Source organism: Paroedura picta, chromosome 5 (assembly GCF_049243985.1).
Source record: "Paroedura picta isolate Pp20150507F chromosome 5, Ppicta_v3.0, whole genome shotgun sequence".
NCBI classification, from domain to species: domain Eukaryota; kingdom Metazoa; phylum Chordata; class Lepidosauria; order Squamata; family Gekkonidae; genus Paroedura; species Paroedura picta.
Genome location: NC_135373.1, coordinates 65,670,445 through 65,694,099, shown reverse-complemented (window position 1 = coordinate 65,694,099; position 23,655 = coordinate 65,670,445). Strand labels below are relative to the sequence as shown.

Sequence of the window (23,655 nt, the reverse complement as noted above, 5' to 3'; positions counted from 1 at the left end):
ATGGCAGACCAGCTCCTGGCATTCTTGGAGGAAATTTCAGCCACTGACCCATACCAGTCAGGCTTCCGTCCTGGCCATGGGGTGGAGACTGTACTGGTCGCCTTGACGGACGATATCCAGCGCCAGCTGGATCAGGATGATTCGGCCATTCTCGTGCTCTTAGACCTGTTGGCCACATTTTATGTGGTTGACCACGAGTTACTGGCCCACCGCCTCTCCAGGACCAGGATTTTTAACATCTATATGCACCCTCTAGCCCAGCTGGTCCAGGGCTATGGGCTGGGTTGTCACCAATATGCAGATGACACTCAGCTCTACCTCCTAATGGATAGATGACTGGACTCCACCTGGATACATTCACCATATGTTTGGAAGCAGTGGCTAGATGGCTCAGGCAGAGTCATCTGAAATTCAAACCCTCCAAGATCCTGGCCTTTTTGGTCCTGGCCCGAATCTGGTGGAATGAGCTCCTGGATGAGCTGAGGGCCCTGCCAAGCTGTTAACTTTTTTCAGGGCCTGCAAGACAGAGCTCTTCTTCCAGGTGTATGGTTGAGGCCAGGGTGGAGTCCATGTGTTTCCATCAAAGGATCCCCCCTCTATGCCATTTAGATCTGGCCCCTCGTTCCCAGTGGAAGAAGGCTTGACCCTCTGGCTGAACGCGGGGGTGGGTGGGTGAGAGAAGCTGAATACTAGTAAGGATGAGTATAGGTCACCATATATCTGTCTAATTTTTTGTTATTGTAGGGGGTGTTTTATGGGGTTTTATTGTATCTTTACTGTTTTATCTTGTGTAAACCACCATGAGACCACTGGAAGAGCAACGGTATAAAAATCAATCAATCAATCAATCAATCAATCAATCAATCTATCTATCTATCTATCTATCTATCTATCAATCAATCCAGCTTTAATACATAGAATGGACTGTTCTTTTATGTGAAGTTGTTACTTTACGCAGGCAGCACAAGAGGTCCAAACTCCTAGGTTCTAGAAGAACAAACAAGAATGTTAATGTAGCCAAGAGTCCAAAGATACAAACCAAAACCATTGGCATTGTTCCCTCTCCGCTTCTCTAGTGCAAATCATTGCTAGACTTAGAGGCTTTCAAAATAAAGGTTACATACATGACAGTTTCTACAGTCTCCTCCTGCAGTCCTTCATTAGCTGAATGTGACTAATGAGTGTCTACATGCTTGAATTCACAATTTTATTTCTATTCAAATGTTTGAAATTCCCATTCAGCATTTCAGAACTTGCACAGGGTTGATAAGCCAGAGTCAGTTTATCAAATATGTAAGGTCACAAATACAGGAAGTAATGAATTCCCTCAAGTATTCATTCTGTGCCTATATTATCTGTTTTAATTGCACCTTCTGTCAGGAGAGAGTATCAATAATGGGAATGGTGCAGTACTATATGATTCTGGTGGTGTTGCCAGATCCAGATCCATGATTACAAGGTCTTGGTTGCAAGGCTGCTTTGTCCTGTTCCAGGTGGGAAGTGAAAACATTGTGGCATATTTTGATGAAGCCTATGACTTGCATTGGGGTCGCTCTCTGGCATCTCAGGTGGATGACATTGCACTGGCCAAAATAGACCCATTTAATTCATTATGATACACTTTTATGCATAACAAATTTCTCATTCTAAATATGAAATCGCTGGATTTTGTTTTGTTTTGTTTTGCTTCTTTAGGAAACAAGTGCAGATATCCGAGGCTCAGGGTAACATGCGTTAGTCCACTGGTCCCCAACCTTTTTATCACCGGGGACTGGTCAATGCTTGACAATTTTACTGAGGCCCGGGGGGGGTAGTCTTTTGCCAAGGGACATCACCGCCACCTGAGCCCCTGCTCCACTTGCTTTCCCGCCAGTGCCCCTGACTTCCCATCACTGGGGGGTGCTGCTAGAAGCAGCTGTGCAGTGCCACGCCAAGCGGGAACCCCAGCCATGGTGGCCACCAGAGAGCGCCAAAGGTGAGCTGGCGGCAGAGTGGCAGGGCAGCCCCCGAGGCAGCAGCCCCCGAGGCAGCCCCCTAGGAGGACGAGGAGAAGCCGCGGATCGGTACCAACTGATCCACAGACTGGTACCGGTCCCCGGACCAGGGGTTGGGGACCACAGCCTTAGTCTTCAGACCATATTGGCTCTTCCATTTTGCAATGAGACAAGATAAAACTACAATCTGAGCGGAGTCACTAGATGTATTCAAGAAAATCTTGATATATGTAATGTACACAATTACATTGTTCTCTTGGATTATTAAATTGCTTTTTCACAGTTGTCCCGTACCATTTATTTGCTGTTGCCTTTTACTTTAAGAGACACAATATAAAATTTTTAAAAATTAGATTATTTATTCAGATATTCCCATATACCTTCAATATTTGTCATGGGATAACAAGTTGATACAGTAGAGGATTTGCCTTGCATGGAATATGAGGCATTTCAAACAAGGTGATCCTGTTTACATTGAAATTCTTAGCCGGCCTACCAAAGATCAACTTTGCTTTTAGCAAGCGATTGTCTAAGTTGTTGCCATGACCAAAATCTCAATCTTTCTCAGGGCCAGAATAAAGATCACACAGGACATTTCCCATGCAATTTTAACTTTTGATCAGTTTCATTAATCAAAATTAGGGCCCTAAAGTTATTATTTGTGTTTGTAACTGGGAAAAAAAGAAAGATTTTAAAGTAGCAATCTTTTTTCTTTAAAAAAAAATAGCACAAGGAGCCCAGTGAAACCAAGCAATTTACTTTTCTATCTTCTTTCCTGAGCAGTATATGTGGGTTGAGTGGGAGAATAAGAGGGGAACCTGAAGAGGGGCAAAAGATACAAGAAAGCTAAATGGCCACCTGAAACAGGATATATATAAATTCTTAGGCTATCTTAGCCTAAAGGATATTCTTTCCATTGGAATTTATATCCTTCAAGAATGGGTAGCAGCATTTCCAAAGCAACATTCAATATCTGGAATTTACTCTGAAGTACAGTTGACTTCTCATATTTTATTTCTGGCTCAGACAAGGCATATTCCAGGCCCTGCTGCTGAGGAAGCTTGTCAGGAGGTGTTTCTGGGTAGCACACATGCACAAAATTCACTGTAAGTGACCCAGTTCTAAAAGGAGATTCATTATTAATCACAAAAGGAAGTAGATTTCCTAATTTATAAATGCCGAGGACTGCAAGCTTGTTTTTAACAGCTTTTCTCCTGCGGAAATTATATGGCTGAGAACTTAAATTTGCTACATCCACACATTTATCGTGAAGTAATACATGTGACTGGTGTGCAAAGTACTGTAGCTAAATGAATAAAACATGATTTTAAAAATGAAAAACAAAAACATACTGAGATTGCTGTTCATGTGCTTTGTACTCATTATGAAAATCAACATAATTGTTGATATAGGCTGAGATGTTAACCTTCTATATTAAGTCATGAAATGGTTTATGTGGTGCTGCTTGGAAACAAAGGTTAAAATGTGTCAAGAATGGCTAAGATAAAACAAAAGTGAAGAATTTTAAGATTCCTAAAATGAGTTCATTCATGACACTGGATGTGATCCAAATTTGTCTTGGCCATATAGCTCAAGAATTTCTTGAGAGAAAAAACAGACCGTCTCTCATGCCTCTTTGTAAGCGTGTGTGGACTGGGATCTTATAATGGCTGTGGAGCAAGCCAAGCCAAGCTACCCCTCAGCTTGAATTTGGCCAGCAGCAATGATAACAGCAAGCAAAGACTCATTGTCATCTCTCTTGATATTGCAGACGGGGTTTGAGGGGGTTACTTCCCCTCTCCCTGAGAACTTTTTCAGAAAGATAAGTCCATCTATGCTCAGAAGTTGCTATACACTCTGAGGGCTGCATCTAAGGAGGAATAAACTACTAGTCTGCGATTTTAGAAGAAGCTGCCAAGCTGACTGTTAACTGTGGTTAACAACAAAAAGAGAAAGGTCAAATCAAATTTAGAAATACTTCTCAGATAAAGTATCATGCAGGAAATATCAAGGGAAGTTAGAAAAGGGCTTTGAAATAATAACTCTTTAGGGAGTATCTCTGCCTTCCTGAATGGAATGCAGACTGGAAATCCAGCTATGCTATGGAACACATCTGATTCCAATCCTCTCCAGATACACAAACATATTCCTAATTCTATGTTTACACCCCTCATCAAAACACATTCATTTGGTGTTCTTGCCTCAAAGGCAAACATGGCTATTTAAACCAGATGTGTGTGTGTGCGCGTGTGTGCGTGCATGCCTGTCTGTCTGTCTTCTGGGACATCTCTGCATGCATCCAAGGTCACCTTATGCTGCTCCTTCCCATGGATATCCTCCATGACATATAGGTAAATATGCCCATCAAATCTATCCTCTGTCTATCTTTAACTCTGTTTTTTCCCCAGTTGTATGTCTAGTTTTAAAATACATTAAAAGTGTGTGTTAGTTGTCCTTTTAAAAGGTTTTTTTTAAATAAAGACAATTTTCATTCATTTTCAGTTTGATGTCTGTATGAGCTTCTTGAAGACATGGACCCTAGTATAGTTGATGGAAAAGATATTAAATTTACCCACTGTCACTAGTATAATTCCTCCAAACAAAATAAAACTTTAGATCTATTTTGGGTAACAGTACCACTACTGGATGTCCTGTTGAAAGTCTGAAGCTGGTAAACAACCATCTATACCCTGGTCAAATTTGATAAGAGCGGGCACAAATAGGAGAGCTGCTGAATTTTATCTAAAGTAAACGCTTGTGTCAAATTTGGAGGTTCCTGATTGAACATATGAGGAATTTCAAGTGGGTGTGAGGGGGATGGTAAGCTATTTAAAAATGTTTGTATAATGCACTATTGTGTTAGCTGGTTAACAACAAACATTTGTTTATCAATTGTTAATTATCAATATAAGCTATTTATTCAGTTACTATCTAAGCTTCATCTTTAGAGATATCCTACTATAAATGAGGAGCAGACAATGGATTTGGGGGATCAGAATCTTAAACAGAGTTACAACTAAGTCTACCTTTCTAGGTCAAAGGGACTAAAAGGGTGCAATGCTTCTGGATTTTAAGGGGAATATGTTAGCAAACTGGAAGCTCCATGGCCATTGAGAGGGCTAGTGTTTGATGGCTCTTGATAACCGAAGTGGACAAGTTGCTAGGTTCAGTGAGGGCGACCACTTGCCCCTTAGATCCCTGCCCATCCTGGCTGGTTAATCGGGTAACCTGCAGATAGGAGGCACCTTGAGGAAGATTGTGAACCTCTCCCTTACATCAGGTGAGTTCCCCATTGGGTTTAAGGAGGCAGTAGTTCACTCTCTCCTGAAAAAGCCATCACTGGATCCGTGGGACCCCACCAATTACTGACCAGTTTCACATATTGCATTTTTGGGTAAGGTGGGGGAGCAGGCCATGTGAGACAAGCTCCTAGCATTCTTGGAGGAAACTTCAGCCACAGACTCATACCAGTCGGGCTTCCATCCTGGCCACAGGGAAATCCCAAAAAGTGGCCAGTGCTGGTCACCCCAATGGATGATATTCAATGCCATCTGGATCGGGGCATATTGGCCATCCTTGTACTTTTAGATCTGTCAGCCACATTTGATGTGTTTGACCACAAGTTGTTGGCCCACCACCTCACCAGAACAAGGAATAGGGGGACTGCGCTGCAGTGGCTGGTCTCTTTTCTCCAGACCTGGTTACAGAGAGTTGCTGTGGGGGATGAGCTGTTGGACCCTCTGGGGTGCTCTTGTGGAGTGCCACAGGGGGCAATTCTCCCCCCTACATTGTTCAACATCTACATGTGCCCTCTAGCCCAGCTAGTCTGCTGTTATGGGCTGGCTGGATGGCTCAGGCAGAGCCACCTGAAACTCAGTCCCTCCAAGAAGGAGGTCTTGTGGCTGGGAAGATGAGGGTGGGATCAGGAAGTGCGCCTCCCATACCTGGATGGGTTACAATTAACACTTGCACAAATTGCCAGGAGCTTTGGATTGATCTTCGTCTGAACATCTGGCCACAGTGAGCCATGCAGTGGTCACTTCTATATTAGACTTCTGTAACTACACGGGCCTACACTTAGCTTTGATCTGGAAATTACAGCTGGTACAAAATGCAGCTGAGAGGGACCTCACTAGAACACCTTGGAAGACCGATTTGTTGCAAGATCTCCATTGTTACAAGTCTGTTTCTGGATCAAGTTTAAGGTATTGGTTTTGACCAATAAACTACACATGGGCGCTATTTATCTGCAGAACCACTTATCTGATTATGCCCCTAGCTGGGCACTTTGTTCTGCGGGTATGAATCTGATGGTTGTCCCGGCCCCTGGGACATTCGGCTGGGCTCGACTAGGGCATTTTCGGCCCTAGCCCCAACCTGGTGGAATGAGCTACCGAGGATCCTCTAGTGTTGGTGAGAGCAGGACCTTCGCTCCTAACGAAAGAGCTCCTTGACCACAAGCTGGCAAGGGGGTAGGGTGTTAGAACTCTACTGTTTTACTATATTTTAATGTATGTAAATTTTTAGGGGTTGTATTGTTTTTACAGTTTTACTGTGAACTGCCACGAGTCTCTTTGAAAGATTTATGCGAAAGAGAAACCAGAGAAACCACGAGTCTCTTTGGAAGTGGTGGTATACAAATCCAAATAAAAATAAATACATAAATACATAAATAAAATAAAGTTGATGGCAGCCCAGCTGTCATGGCCAAACTTACGTTAGTCTATAAATAAACTCCTCCTCTGTAAATTACACCACCATATAAAATGGTAATGTCCATTTCCAAAATAATTCCCAGCCATTACTGCCAAAAACAGAAGAGAGTGACCAGCCAGAGGGGAGTTCGAACTCGGGAAACTAAAATTAAGAATATGACTATAAACCTGTCCATGCTAAGGAAGCTTCATTTTCAGTGAGTGCATTGCTTGTCTTAGGAACAAGATCCTTTGGTTTATTGGAAATTTAATTCACTGCATTTTCATAGAATCATAGAATCATAGAGTTGGAAGGGGCCATACAGGCCATCTAGTCCAACTTCCTGCTCAACGCAGGATCAGCCCAAAGCATCCTAAAGCATCCAAGAAAAGTGTGTATCCAACCTTTGCTTGAAGACTGCCAGTGAGGGGGAGCTCACTACCTCCTTAGGCAGCCTATTCCACTGCTGAACTACTCTGACTGTGAAATTTTTTTTCCTGATATCTAGCCTATATCGTTGTAGTTTAAACCCATTACTGCGCATCCTTTCCTCTGCAGCCAACGGAAACAGCATTCTGTCCTCCTTCAAGTGACAACCTTTCAAATACTTAAAGAGGGCTATCATGTCCCCTCTCAACCTCCTTTTCTCCAGGCTGAACATTCCCAAGTCCCTCAACCTATCTTCATAGGGCTTGATCCCTTGGCCCCAGATCATCTTCATCGCTCTCCTCTGTACCCTTTCAATTTTATCTACATCCTTCATGAAGTGAGGCCTCCAGAACTGCACACAGTACTCCAGGTGTGGTCTGACCAGTGCCATATACAATGGGACTATGACATCCTGTGATTTTGATGTGATGCCCCTGTTGATACAGCCCAAAATAGCATTTGCCTTTTTTACTGCTGCATCACACTGCCTTCTCACATTTAGCTTACAATCCACAAGTACCCCAAGGTCTCGTTCACACACAGTGTTACCTAGAAGCGTATCCCCCATCCAGTAGGCATGCTTTCATTTTTCTGACCCAGATGCAGAACTTTACACTTAACTTTATTAAATTGCATCTTGTTCTCATTTGCCCATTTTTCCATTGTGTTCAGATCTTGTTTTGATATCACTTATCTAGCTTTGGCTAGATTACAATAATGAAAATAAATATACATATGAAACAGCCTTATGCTAAGTGAAGACCATTGGTCTGCAGAGGTCAGTACTGTCTACTCGGACAGCAACAGCTCTCTAGGCTAGCCAGTGAGGGACTGAACCTGGGACCTTCTAGGTGCATGGCAAGCACTCTGTCACTGAGCCACACCAGCCTCTCCCCAGTAACTACACCAGGAGTGACAGAGTGTAATTAGGATACATTTTAAATGCACTTTTCAAACTAAGTCATTCCCTTTTGTTCTAAACATACCAGCCATTTTACTCTTATATATCAACCTAGTGTATTTTAAGAGTAGCTCAAGAAATATATCCTTAAAAGCAGCATACATTAATTTACAAACCAGCAGTTCTTCCACCTCCTCTATGATACAAATACAAAACTATTATTTAACACAGTGTTCTTCCTGAAATACAGATATAGTATTGGAAAACAGAGGGTTGACAAATGCCTTCTTTACTGTATTTTAAATTGGCCGGCTTAAAACTTTCTTATGGTAATATCGTCAGATGAGAATACAAAATCAAAAAAAGATTTTTGGTGTGTTAGTAACTGCAGAATCATTATTAGTCTTTATATCTTGAATCCTTTCCTTGAGTTGTAATTGATCTGGCTGAAAGCAAAGGAATTAAAGGAATTAATGGTGGGGAGGGAATAAATTCTCTGCTTTGTTAAGCCAAGAATCATTATACTGGTTGGGTTTTAAAGGCAGTTCTGTAAACATAGTTTGGATAATCTGCTCATGGATTATAATTTGACCAATAAATATTAGCTGTGAAGAAATCTGTATTTTATAAATGCCTGGTGTAATACTCACTGAATTACAAATTTGTATTTGGGTAGTTCCACTTCAGATATCAGGTAGGAGTGAATATTCCTCCATTTAAAAAACAAAACAAAATCCTGCACTGATAAAAAGCTTGTCAACAAGAAAGCAAGATGAAGGCCTTTTATTTCTGGTTTATGGTTTTTCAGGGTTTTTTTACATGCCATTTTGTGAAGACCCCCCCTCCCCCAAGTATAAAGTGGTCTAGTTCAGATACAAGTTGTTATATGCCTGAGAATATGCCAGAGGGTCAGGGATATTAAGCATTCAGGAAAACTATAAAAATTTTATATTTTATTTATGAATACAATATGTCAAGGTCACTTCACAGTTCTGCACTACAAACAAGCTGAGCATGGATTTTTGCTCTAGAATTCCAAAGGGGGGGGGGGATACTGAATATCCTTCACTGGTTTTCACACATTTAAATTAAGACTACCTCTCATGGCAGGCTTTCTCAACCATGGTTTTGTGATACCCTGGGGTTTCTTGACAGCCCTGGAGGGGTTTTCAGAATGGGTGGGAGTAAATTAATTTTATATATTTTTAAAAGTCTTAAACATTTATTGGGTGATATGCTCATATATAGTCAGGTCGATCTGCCACCCTCTCACCAAATGGCCAATGATAGGCCTGGTGGGGATAGGAAGGAGAGATGCCCCAGGTGGGCATGCACACAGTTATGCTTCCCAACCATATTCTGCATGGCCATGCCACTTCTGGGGATTCTCGAAGCCTGAATATTTCACGGGGGTTTTTGATAGTAAAAAAGTTGAGAAATGCTATCTCATGGCATAGTTTCAGGTAGGTGGCCATGTTGGACTGCAGTAGAAATGCAAGATTAGAGTTCAGTAGCCCATTAATAGCCAACAAGATTATCAAGGTTTGACACGAGAAACCTTATATCCTGGAAATTTTGTTGGTTTTTAAGGGGCTACTGGATTCGAAGATTGCCCTTTTATATAATAATACTGAAAAAAAATCTAATTCACTTCCTTTAAAAGTCCGTTCCAGTAATTGGGATCCTACATCTTTAGAGGGTAGCAGGATCACACCTGTAAGTGAGCACATACAGGGACCACCTGCAGTGAAACCAATACAAATAAAAAGGTACACAAAATAGTTTTGTATGTGTATCTGTAAAAACAGGGTCTTAATCACGGATACAAAGCCTGGAATAGGGCCAGTCAGCCAGCGTTGCTGGCTGCACTCTGATTGGCCCTATCCCTACAGCTCCCACCCTCCCTACCCAGACACTAGCCACATTCTTCTCAGACGCGCCAGAGACAGAGAGACACACACACAGAGCCCTGCCAGACTGAACATGAAAAAGACTCAACGGCGTAGAGCATGATGGTTCTCAGGGCCTTTGGAGCTCCAGAATAGATTTCAGGGCCTTGCAGAGGAGGTGCAAGGGTCAACAAGGGAAGAGGTCCCAAAACAAAGTCTAAGACAAAGTGAAGAGGCCACGGGGATAGAAGGAAATGGAGTTGAGAAGAAAAAAAAAAGGAGAGTACTGGTAAGAGGAATGGATCGCCATGTGGCTGGGCCCAACCCCCTAACCCGAGAGGTGTGTTGCTTGCCAGGGGCGAAAATTAAAGACGTTTCAGAACGGCTGCCCAAACTCCTCAAAGTGCCGCGCATGCGCGATTTCGGAAGCACAGTGCACATGTGGCCCTGATTCCCTCTCCCCCCCTCCCGCAGTAAGAAGCTTCCCGGGCTGCAGGCTTGCGGCCTGGGAAGTTTTTTACTGCGGGGGGGGGGGGCGGGGAGAGGGAACCGCGGCCCAGCGCCCTGGCCTTCGCGGCCCGGCACCGGGTCGCGGACCGCAGGTTGGGGACCACTGGGTTAGAGAACCGCACTCAAAGAGTTGTTGTCAATGGTGTTTCATCAGACTGGAGACAGGTGAGTAGCGGGGTACCTCAGGGCTCGGTGCTCGGCCCAGTACTTTTTAAAGTATTTATTAATGATCTAGATGAGGGGGTGGAGGGACTACTCATCAAGTTTGCAGATGACATCAAATTGGGAGGACTGGCAAATACTCCGGAAGATAGAGACAGAGTTCAACGAGATCTGAACACAATGGAAAAATGGGCAAATGAGAACAAGAATCAATTTAATAAAGATAAGTGTAAAGTTCTGCATCTGGGTCAGAAAAATGAAAAGCATGCCTACTGGATGGGGGATACGCTTCTAGGTAACACTGTGTGTGAACAAGACCTTGGGGTACTTGTGGATTGTAAACTAAACATGAGCAGGCAGTGTGATGCAGCAGTAAAAAAGGCGAATGCCATTTTGGGCTGTATCAACAGGGGCATCACATCAAAATCACAGGATGTCATAGTCCCATTGTAGACGGCACTGGTCAGACCACACCTGGAGTACTGTGTGCAGTTCTGGAGGCCTCACTTCAAGAAGGATGTAGATAAAATTGAAAGGGTACAGAGGAGAGCGATGAAGATGATCTGGGGCCAAGGGACCAAGCCCTATGAAGATAGGTTGAGGGACTTGGGAATGGGGATGAGGCATATGGACTTACCAAAGGACATGTAGTGATCACATAACAGAAGTAAAATTTAAATTAGGGATTTATTGGTTCAGATTTTTTGGCTACTACCTGATCTTAGCTCTTTAATTGTCAAATTTTATAGGCTAAATCTTTTCAACTGCAGTACCTTCAATTATAGCCATCTTGAAGTATGATCTACAGCCTTGTTCAAACAAGACAATTTACGCCTTTTGTAGCAATGAACTACATTATTAAAATCATGTAATTTATACCCATTGTGTTCACTTGGACTAAGATTGGCTAAAATCCAAATTCTTTGCTTTAAACATATTGTAGATCAGGTTTTCAATAACACCGACATCAATGAGATTAAACTGGCCCAAGTGCAACTATTTTTTGCTTAAATATTCATTATGTACTACATTTCAAAATAAATAACCTGTGGGCACTACGCATCTGTTCAGTGAATTATGAACAGACTGAGCTGTGGCTGTGTAGGGAGACTATGAGAAACAGCAGCAACTCAGTATCTCAGTAATATTACCTATTGGGTGGAAATTGTATCAGAGTGACTTTGGAATCTTTAGAAGTTAGCTTCTCTTTAAGAACAACAGTTAGGGCTTATCTAACTAGAAAAAAAATGGAGCTGTATCCCCCCTTATTTTAGATGATTTCTCAGAGACCATGATTTGCAATGATGGTAGTTTCTGAGGAAAATCGAGGCGGGGGGGGGGGGGCTTAGGCTGTGCATGCTCAGATAACAATCTTGTTTGGGGGAAGGGGATGAAATTCCCATAATTTTTTCCTTCCATATAGTTTGTATGAACTATCTATTGACAGCCAGTATAATCCCGATCCCCAGATTTAAGCTATACTTGACTATTATGAACTACCATTACTGACAGAGTCCCAGATAACACTTTTGTTTGGGGGAGGGATTATACCCCCTTCCATATTTAAAAAAATATTTTACTTCAAATATAGTTTGTATGAACTGTCTGTTTACAGTCAATGTGACCCCAATCCACTGATTTAAATTTCCACAGATTAGAACATAAGCCTTAGAGGGCAAACATATGCACAAATTACTTCTGCCCAAACCCACTGAAATCAATGAACTTGAACTATAGTAACTCTGCTTTGTATTGCATTGTTAATTAGTTACATCATTACCTATTACAGGAAAGGATAACAAATAAACAAAACAGAGAAGACACTACTGTACAACACGGCCAGGGAAAGAAAACACAGATCTAGGCACATTGTAGTAGCATTCCACAAATCTGATTCACAGAGCATTGTGGCAACGCATCATGTCTACACAAAGATTAGGTGGGAAACCAACCACATATCTGAAGAGCTTCAACCCTTTTATTAGTTTCATCCATCTTACTTGGGATGAAACATTAAATACAGCTAAGATGGAAAGCAAGCATACAAGGGGATTCACATAGATATTAAAGAATTCATTCTTAGAACTGTTATTCCTTATTAAATTATAACCACATGGCACAAATCTGAAAACAAGTGGCTTGAAGCTTGGGTTTTGACTTCTTCAGCATTCACACTGAAAATACATGGTGAAACCAATCAGTCCTTCGTGCTCATTCCTTTTCAACTGGGATTCTTTTCCTTGTGTTTAGGAAGACTTTAGGAATCAGCAGGAATGGGTTCTGTTTTGCATGCCAAAGACCATGTCTTTTGTTTGCACCCAAAAAAGGGCTGGATGGCATCTTGCCAAGGAGCAAGAGAACATGAACAGCAGATAACAGTTAAGGTGGTTTATCACTGTAGCGGCTGGAAATAGGAAGCTATTATATGCATTGCTGTTGGTAGCTCACTGATAATTACTGCAAAGGAGTCTCAGAGGAACAATCATTTGTAAATACTTACATTGTTCTTTGTTGTTGTTGTTTATAATGGGCCTGTTACACTACAAGCTAGAAATGCATGAACTGTTCAGTCTGTCAGAAAACATTTAGTGATGAATCCAGGCTTCAACATATGTACCCTCTTAATATGATATATTAATCTTGAAGAAATAGCCAACTGAAACATATCACTGGCCTTAATTAGCAAATCTCACTATTGCTAATTCTTTTACTTTGTCTATTTCTCCTTCTAAGGAAGAACCCATTTGCTGTATTTCCTAGGTTAAACTTCTCACTTTCTAACTTAACATTTTCACTGTTGACTTATTTGCTGAAGGACACCCAAAAATCTGCCCACAGAACCCACAAAGGATTATGGAAGCAGTTTGAATTCATACAAGGAATTAGATAGAGCCTATTGGGTCTTTTCATCAGCTAACAGGAATGGAGAATCCAAAGTGCACCCTACACTAGAATTAAGGCAATTAAGACCATGGCAGATCAGTTATGGTGGCTGCTCTGGCACAGAGTTTGAAAACCACTGTCCTAGACTTCTTCATATTGAGTCATGTGAACATGTACACATGAGTCTAGTAAACTGCTCCTTTGTAAATCTGATTGTCACTCAGTGTTGAAACACATAGACATTTGGAAGCATTGAGTTAACTACGAGTCTAAGAAAAGCATCATATGATGTTGTACTCACATGAGCTAAACTTTAATTTTTAAAAACAGCTATGGAACAACTTACATTTAGATGAAGCTGGTTTGTCCAATGGCCAATGATTTTGTATTCTGCACTTTTATTGGCTATTTGATACTGGAAAATATCATAACGTCCAGGTGCATCTCCATTTTCATTGAAAATAACAGGTGTTCCAGCACTCCCTAGAAAAGATCATAACAAAAATGTTACCCAATAATTTCAGTAAATTCTTTAACCCAGAATATTGTGTAAAATACAACAGTGTTGGGTAGAACACAAGAAACTGAGACCATTCTGCCTCATAGTAAACCATAATCGCTACAGTAGTTCGATCACACATCCCCAGTCTTTTGGGCAAAAATACTTTACATAAATTCTAGGCAAAACCACTGTTCAAATGACATAACCTTCTACAGTTGTTCGTTATTCATGTAAAAGAATGGCAACATTACCAGGTGTGTGTAGGGGAAATCTTGAAGTGGACTCTTATCAACCTCAAAAGAGAAGCAGTCTCAGTCTATCACAAGCATTACTGACAGAGTCACTTTTCTATCTGACAAGCCACTGAGACGAAGAAACTATGAAAGTCCTAACTTCCAAGAGATCCTTTTAGATAAGTAGCAAGGTTACCATGGCTGTCATTGGTGGATGATCTGGTGCTCCTTGTGGATTATATAAAACTATTTTTCACAGTTGGTCAGTAGATCGAGAGGACTCTTTTCTACTAGACATTTATTCCATCCCTCAGATAAAAGCGAGTTGCCAGTGCTCACTGGTAGAGAATACATTTTGAATATATGCCAACCAGTTATAATCCTAAGCATCTTCAAACAGATCAGGGAAATGCCATTGCATGAGATTCTGATTAATCCTGTCAGTCAGAATAATGGGTTAGATAGACCAGTTGTCTGATTCAGTATAAAGGAACCCTTAGGGGGAAACCTAGTACTTAATACAGAGAAATAAGAGACATACAAAAACTACAGGCACTTCTGATGTCACCTCCTTTATCCCAGGGGAATATCAACAACTCCCATAATTAAAACAATTTATCACATCTCTGAACTACATAGGATGCCCTCTCAGAAGCTTTTCACAGGGAGTTTTCTGCCTTTCAACAGAACTGACAACACTATACAGAGAGGGTTACTGGAAATGACATTTTCCTTGAGCAGTTCCTTAAGCACGCCACATTACCACTTTGAGCTTGCGCACCATTAGAGCCATAATTAGTAATTGAAAGAATGCAAAAGAAAAGGCAGATACCATTTACTATGTCCACACTCATATTTGTTTAACATATGCTATTGAAGCCATCAGACTCATGCAAGGTCTTTCCTTCCTTCCCTCTCACAAAGAAATGGCATAAAGGGAGTAAATGGCTTATTTAATGAACAGTGGCACATGAAAGAATTTGGGGGCACAACTCATTGGTGTACTTATCAGCCAAAGGCAGTGCATATAAAATCATCAGTGTAAATTAGGAATGTTCAAATGTTTTGAGAAACATTTTTCAAGAGACACAGGATAGAAAGAATTCGACACAGATGTAAGAAACACATGAGCATGCTTTAGTACTAAGCTATCAGAATAGAACCTGCTGTCTACTCTAACCAGCAGTGGGTCTCCAGGGTCTCAGGCTGAGTTCTTTCCTATCACCTCCTGGAAATGGTAGGTATTGAAACTGGGACCTTTTGTATACAAAGATGCTCTACGGTGGACAAATGCCCTTTCCAAAACCAGGTCCAAATCTAGGCTGGCTATGAAGCACATTTGAGCCGAGCAAAACCTTAACCTTGAGTTTTAAAAAGTTTTTCAGTCTCTTGGCAAAGAACAGGCAGGAGCAAAATCCAATAAATTGCTTTCCAGCCTCACCTCAACTACCCTTTTAGATATGCTAATAGGTCTAGTGAGAGACAAGGCGATGACCAAGCTCCCCCACTCCCTCCAACTAGACAGGAGATACCTAGCAGGAAACAGAGGGCCTTTTCGCACAGGGATCTTTGTTGCAAATTGTTTGCGGAATTAAAAATCGCCATTTAAAATAGTGGAATTCGTCGTTTTGCACACCTGGCTTTGTAGTGGAATCAGTTGCGTTTTTTAGCGTTTCCCACAGGCTTCCGGTCTCGGCAGAAATCGCTAGAAAGGAAGCGCTATTGCCAAGCTCGTCCCGCCCCTGGCCGTCAAGCAGCCAATGGGCAGCCGTTAGCATGCTCCCAAACAGCCGCTTTCCCTTTAAGAAAGGTTTAAAAAAAAAAAAAACAGACCCATAGCAACGAATCTGTGTAGATTCGTTGCTACGGAGAGACCCATCCAGCTGCCTAATGTGAGCTGTCGTTTGATTGTATGATCGTTTGCACGCTGCCTCGAGTGATAAAAAAAATTCCCCCCCCCCTTCTCACGGGCTCGATTTTCGGCTGAATTAATGTGTAAAAAATAAAGGGACTTTATTTCAGCAAACGGGCTTTTAAGTGGTTTGTGCTTAGTGACTAAAGGTGAAGGACTGAAGCCAGGGAAGCCTCTAAACAGAAAGAGGCTCGCCGGTGCGTTTATCCCCGCTCGCTCCGAGAAAAAAAAATGGCGATCGCTTCGCCGGAAGCTCAGAGAAGAGAGCCAGGGGGAGGGACTTTGAAGAACCAGCAACAATGGTAACGCACAGGTCTTTAGCGCTAGTGTTGCAGATTGGTTGCAGGAGTGTATCGCTATCCGGAGGGTGAATCCACTTTTCTGGATTCCCCTGAAAGCGCTAAAACGAAGCGCTTATTGCTGATCGGTTTCAGGAGTGTTGCAGATTGTCTACGACGTCGTGGGTAATGCCAAATTAGTAGCGTTTTCAATTAGCAACCATTGTGCTATTTTTAAGCCGTGGGAAATGGCCCAGAGTTTTGGAGGACTTATGGGCTAGAAAGACTTCAAGAAAAACATCTTGGAGACTTCAGTGGCCCAAATGCCTTGGAGGGCACAGTCAACTAAGCGCCACAGGTCAGAGCAGGATTGTTCTGTCATGCTGGCTTATAAAACTCCTGGGCTAGTCAAGGGTAGTTTAGCTAAAGCCTCTAAATTCCTGGGAAGCAGAGAAAGGAGAAAATAAATGCAGTATAAAGTGCTACATATTTACAATGGTTACCTTTCATCACCTGGATAATGGATTTTGTTAGTGGTTTTTAACAGATGTACCTTACTGTTACCTCAAGTCTGTAAACATATTAGGGTTTCCAATTTCCAGAATACCTGCCTAAATTACAACATATCTTCACACTACAGAGATTAGTTCCTCAGGAGAAAATGACTGCTTTGGAGGACAGACTGTATAGCAGGTTTCCTTAACATGGTGATGCCTTTCCCACCAAGTGTTTCTAGAAATTGCATGTGGCAGTTAATGCTTTCTTCTAGTAGGGTTTCTGCTTGTCCATTGGATAACTAAGTGACTTTGTAGATTTTTAAAAAGTTCTTTTCACAGTCGATTCACTGCTGAAATAATCTGACTGTGATTCCCCCGACACACAATATCTAACCAATATTGTTCTACACATAGTTTAAACCCATTACTGTGGGTCCTATCCTCCACTGCCAACAGGAACCTGTTAGAGCTTCTGGCTGAAATACTGAAAATTTACTATTTAACAGCAATTTTTGCTTAATGGTCACTTATACCAAAACAAACTATAGCATAATGTTGTATCAGCGAACACAGGACAAAATGTATAATACATAAGATATACATCAAGATAAATAATTTAAAAGTTGCTAAAACATATGAACAATAAAACAAAGACCATAAAACCATATAACCCTGTGTACAAATATCTTATTGTCTGAAATTGATAGGTAACTTAATAGCAGCTGAACAAAATTTAGCAGTATAAGCTGTAATTGGAAATTTTTCATCACTCAGCAGTTTTTTCACCATTCAAAAAATTTACTATTAGAGTTATGCAAGACCGCATTCCCTGAGATTTTGTGTTTGGTTCCACCTCTTATGACAGTATGATAGAAGAGTTTCAAATAAATAAACAAACAAACAAACCCAGATTCCTTTAGTGTTTGATACAAATCCCCTATATATTGTTTATGATACTCTTTGACTTCCACTTCAATCTCATACATGCTTTTATATACATTTTGCAAAAATTTCTGTAGGGCTCAAAGAACTGCAGCCCTAGAGAAATAGAATTCGTGTGTGTTTTGGAGAATTGCCTAACTTCAAGAAATTAGATACAGTCAGTGGCTGATAGCGACAGACAGGTATTGATTTACCTGCAAAGGTGTCTAGCATTAGTGCTCTTGTCAGCATTTTGCAGACGTAGCAAACCACCTTCCCTTTCATTTTTTTAGAGACACAAAGAAAAGGATGTCAAATTCTATCCGCAGATCCTTACATTTCATTTTAATTAATATACTGCTGCTTTGCTTTGGGTGCTAGAAGATGGCTGAAATACAACACACTCCAAATTCAAAGTCTCTAAAAATACACCCTAGAGCTTTTCAAGGTCTTTCTATATATTTCAACATTTTACCTATGGATATAAACATATGACCAGTTGAGGGGACTGAATACAGAAAGGACACGCCCAAAGAACAGAAGAATATAAGCAGAGTAAAGCTGCACTGCTAAAGATGGTTGAGGTTGAATCTAGGAGACTCAGGTTTGCACCCCCACTCTACCATAGAAGCCTGCTGGGTGGTCATTCCCAACAGTGTTGGCATTGTGAGGATAAAATGGAAGAAAGGGAAATGATATTATACGTCACGTTGGGTGCCCACTTGGAGAGAGCAGGGTATACATTTTTTAAAAAGCCACTTCAACTGCCCTCATAAGCAGATCAACTCTGAAGAAAGACCCTTTTTATTTAGTGGGGATTACTCCCAGGGAAAGGATTGCAATGGGGCAGCTTTGTTAATCTGTCATGCCAAAATGAAACAAAAGTCCAGTGGTGCCTTAAACACTAACCATTTATTTCAATACTAGGGGGCTTTACGCACCGGGATCTTCGTAGCAAATTGGTCACTGAATGAAAAATCGCCATTTAAAATAGTGGAATTCGTCGTTATGCATACCTGCCTTTGTAGTGGAATCCAGTTGCGTTTTGTAGCGTTTCCCACAGGCTTCTGGTCTCGGCAAAAATCGCTAGAAAGGAAGCGCTATTGCCAAGCTCATCCCGCCCCTGGCCGTCAAGCAGCCAATGGGCAGCCGTTAGCATGCTCCCAAACAGCCCCTTTCCCTTTAAGAAAGGTTTTTTTTAAAAAAAAAAACAGACCCATTGCAATGAATCTGTGTTAATTCATTGCAACGGAGAGACCCATCCAGCTGCCTGGTGTGTTTGAGCTGTCGTTTGATCGTTGCCACGCTCCCTCCGAGTGAAAAAAAAAAAATCCCCCCCCCCCTCTCACGGGCCCGATTTTCGGCTGAATGAATGTGTAAAAAATAAAGGGAAAATACATCAGCAAACGGGCTTCTCTGTGTTTGTGCTTTAGTGACTCTGGGGAGGGACTGAAGCCGGGGAAGCCTCTAAACTGAAAGAGGCTCGCTGGTGCGTTTATCCCCGCTCGCTCGGAGAAAAAAAAATGGCGATCGCTTCGCCGGAAGATCAGAGAAGAGAGCCAGGGGGAGGGACTTTGTAGAAACCGTAACAATGTTAACGCACAGGTCTTTTTCGCTAGTGTTGCAGATTGGTTGCAGGAGTGTATCGCTTTCTGGAGGGTGAATCCACTTTTGGGGATTTCCCTGAAAGCACTACAAGGAAGCGCTTTTTGCAGATTGGTTTCAGGTGTGTGGCAGATTGTCGACGACGTTGTGCAAAACAGCAAATCAGTAGCGTTTTCAATTGGCAACCATTGTGCGATTTTGAAGGCGTGCAAAAAGCCCCTAGGAACTAAGCCCGCTGCACCCAAAATACAGCGGCCGCTAGCGGGGTCGGGATTAGGGTGTTTGTGGCTCCGTGGCTTTGCTGGGCCAGGTGCCGGACCCTAGGCCGGGCGTGGGGTGGCCTGTGAGGCGTGGCCGGCTCGTCCTGTGCCCCCACCGGCCCGTGACCTACCTGTGGCTGTGGGGGCGAGGCATGAAATGGCGGTGGGCGGGAGACCAGGAGCAAGTCGATGGCCTTTCTTCAGCGGGCGGCGGGCCCGGCATCACGGCAGGCGCCAGCGCTGTGGCCACCTCTGTGTGGGGCTTGGTGTGTGGGGTGAGGTGTCCTCTGAGTGGGCAGGGTGCGTGCTGGCACAGCCGTTGGCGTATCTTGCAGCGGCTGGCGGCCCGCTCCGGCATGTGTGGCCCAGCATCGCAGCAGGCACCGGCGCTGCAGCTACCTCTTTGTGAGATGGGTGCGTGGGGTGAGGTGTCCTCCGAGCGGGTGGGGTGGGTGCCGGCGTGGGTGCTGGCATGTCTTGCAGTGGCTGGCATTGTGGCCCGCTCCCACATGTGGGGACCAGCGATGAGGCGTGCTGTTGGCGTCCGCAGGCGCAGCTGGCGCCGCTGGCCTGTCCTGGGGGTGCGGCCAGGCGGCGACCTTACTGCTTTATTTAATCCGCTCCGCTAGGAGCGGTTAAAGTTGAGTGGTTATTAGTTTCAGCTAACTTCGTAACTTACTTGAAGCAAAAAAAATCACACTGGGAATTTTTCTTATGCAGAAGACTGCAAGGGAGGGGCAAAAGCTGATGCAGATTCAAGGGTAAATTCTCAGTGTAAAGGGGAAATAGTGAGTTAAGGTAAGAATGACACAGAAGGTCACAAATTCTTGTATGCAAATAAAATGCAGCTGAGACTCACCGCAGCTGCTTGTTGATGCTGCGGGGGGGAAGCTGCAGATGGATGCGACTGCCTCAGTGGCCCATTTGTGTTTCATGCTGTGTGCACACAGCACGCATGGCATCAAAGGGGCAAGACGGGACCTGCGGTGCCTATTAAGGAGCCACATAGGTGGGCCCCAGCCCTTTGCCATGCATCCCATAGCCATGGGCCTCCATGGACCTCCCTCCTGTGGGGAGAATCCCACCCTATCCTGATGTGTAAACAGCCTTGCTACAGTGTCTGGGGTGGATGTTTCACAGTTAATATTATGTCACAGCTGCAGGTTTGCATGGGATGGAGACTGGTGTTCGATTGGACTCCCTGGGGTATGGGATCTCCATAAGAGGTGACACGTAAACGAACGTGGCTGACCCTGCTGGGCTGCTAGAGGCTTGTTTGCCAGGTGGCCTGGGGGCAGCTAAATGAGATGGACATCTGTTGGCTCCCTCATATAGGTCAGTTCCCTTAGCAGTGGAGTCCAGCATGCAAGAGGATCTGCTCTCTCAGCAGGTAATGGTGTGGATCCCCAGTGTGCTTCTGGACTCCGCGGGTTGTGGTGTAGGCTGCTGACTGCTAGGTCAGGCTCCCTCTCCCATGCTGCACCAACCCTCCCGTGGGGAGGTAATAAACCTGTGGCCTTGTTTATATCCCTCATTGGTGTATCACATCTTATTCCAGCACATAATGCCCTCCTGTAATTCAAATACTGTTAACTTTCAATTCACCACTGAAATTTTGCTTTACTTTCCTTAGGATTGCAGCCTTCAAAAGTTAACCACAGTCTTGTTACTTCAGCAGTGGAAATTGCAAAGAAAATATCTTCCAAAAGATCTGGTTAATTTTTTTCTGCAGAATGCTATTTCAAATGTGCTGTTTGGGATTCAGCCTAAATAAACGTTTGCACATTACTGTTGCATGGGGGATATAATTATTTTTTATTAATTATGCTGACTTCTCAGCAACCTTTGACACAGTTCTTCACTCTATTCTTACTCACTGGCTTGAATACAGAGTTGGTATTAATGGCATAGCTCCTGGGTGGTGTTAATCTTTTTCATCTGACAAATTGTTTCCTCCAGAGGTGCAAAATCAACTGAGTAGAATTTTACTAGTGGAGTGCCACAGGGCTCTATTCTCTCACCTATGGTCAGGTGGTTGAGGCAGAACAAGGTGGTAATGTTAGTCAGGAAGGCTGATATTCTGGAGGTACTGAATTAATCTTTCCTGTCTACAGTAATGTTGGTGTTTCTAGAGAAGGTTAAAGCTTGGGGGTGCTAATGGTCCTTGGCTTACTCTTTGAAATACAAGCTGAGAGTGGTCAGTGGCTAGAAGTGCTTTCTATCATCTGTATCTGATTCACCAACTCTCCTGTTACCTAGTTTTGATCAGTCTGGCCACACTGCTACATACTTCTGTAACCTCATCATTGAAGTACTGCAACACACTCTATGTAGGGCTGCTCTTGAAGACAACCTGAAAACTACAAAAGGTTCAGAATGTGACAGCCTGACTATTGTTAGGAGCTAGCTGGTAACCCATTCTGAAACAGTTCAATTCAAGACGCTGGTTGTGACCTTTAAAGCCCTTCATGAACCCAGATCCACATATTTGAAAACATCCTCCTTCCATAGTTCCTTGTGTGCCAGCTATGGTCATCTAGCAGCCATCTGTGGCTATTCAACCACCTATGGTAGCCCATCTTACAGTGACCAAATTGCGGACCTTTTCCATTATGGCTCCAGCTCTGTGGAATAAACTCCCTGAAGATCCTCTAGGAAGTCCTGCAAGGCCTGTTTGTTTGCCAGGGCTTCTGGAGAGCCCTAAATGCAGGTATCTTTTAAGGGGGGAAAGAGAAGATATTTCAGTTTTGCTATTTTATTTTGATTGTAACTGAACATGTTTTTAACTATTATTGTAAACTAGCCTGGATCATGAGGAAAGGCAGATATAAACAATCTGATAAATACGTTAATTAGCATCTTAATTCAGATGTCTTATGTAGCAAATGAGTATGGGTTTCCCTTTGTTGTCAATGGTGTTTCATCAGACTGGAGGGAGGTGAGTAGTGGGGTACCTCAGGGCTCGGTGCTCGGTCCGGTACTTTTTAACATATTTATTAATGATCTAGATGAGGGGGTGGAGGGACTACTCATCAAGTTTGCAGATGACACCAAATTGGGAGGACTGGCAAATACTCCAGAAGATAGAGACAGAGTTCAACGAGATCTGAACACAATGGAAAAATGGGCAAATGAGAACAAGATGCAATTTAATAAAGATAAGTGTAAAGTTCTGCATCTGGGTCAGAAAAATAAAAGCATGCCTACTGGATGGGGGATATGCTTCTAGGTAACACTGTGTGTGAACGAGACCTTGGGGTATTTGTGCATTGTGCACGAGCCGCAAGGGAGTGGCGGGCTATAAATCTAATAATAATAATAATAATAATAATAATTGTAAACTAAACATGAGCAGGCAGTGTGATGCAGCGGTAAAAAAGGCAAATGCCATTTTGGGCTGTATCAACAGGGGCATCACATCAAAATCACAAGATGTCATAGTCCCATTGTATACGGCACTGGTCAGACCACACCTGGAGTACTGTGTGCAGTTCTGGAGGCCTCACTTCAAGAAGGACGTAGATAAAATTGAAAGGGTACAGAGGAGAGCGACGAAGATGATCTGGGGCCAAGGGACCAAGCCCTATGAAGATAGGTTGAGGGACTTGGGAATGTTCAGCCTGGAGAAAAGGAGGTTGAGAGGGGATATGATAGCCCCCTTTAAGTATTTGAAAGGTTGTCATTTGGAGGAGGGCAGGATGCTGTTCCCATTGGCTGCAGAGGAAAGGACACAAAGTAATGGGTTTAAACTACAAGTACAATGATATAGGCTAGATATCAGGGGAAAAAAATTCACAGTCAGAGTAGTTCAACAGTGGAATAGGCTGCCTAAGGAGGTAGTGAGCTCCCCCTCACGGGCAGTCTTCAAGCAAAGGTTGGATACACACTTTTTCTTGGATGCTTCAGGATGCTTAGGGCTAATCCTGCATTGAGCAGGGGGTTGGACTAGATGGCCTGTATGGCCCCTTCCAACTCTTTCATTCT

At 42.9% G+C, this 23,655-nt stretch overlaps 1 protein-coding gene across 7 annotated transcripts in view; it reads right to left on the bottom strand.

The window, feature by feature from the left end:
• The window catches only part of GRM8 (glutamate metabotropic receptor 8), a 685,094-nt gene that overhangs the window by 121,763 nt on the left and 539,676 nt on the right, over nt 1-23,655 (bottom strand). For all 7 annotated transcript variants that reach the window (XM_077338334.1, XM_077338332.1, XM_077338336.1 and 4 more), the window contains one exon: nt 13,810-13,946. In XM_077338334.1, the coding sequence (XP_077194449.1) occupies nt 13,810-13,946 (137 nt within the window). The remainder of the gene's footprint in view (nt 1-13,809; nt 13,947-23,655) is intronic.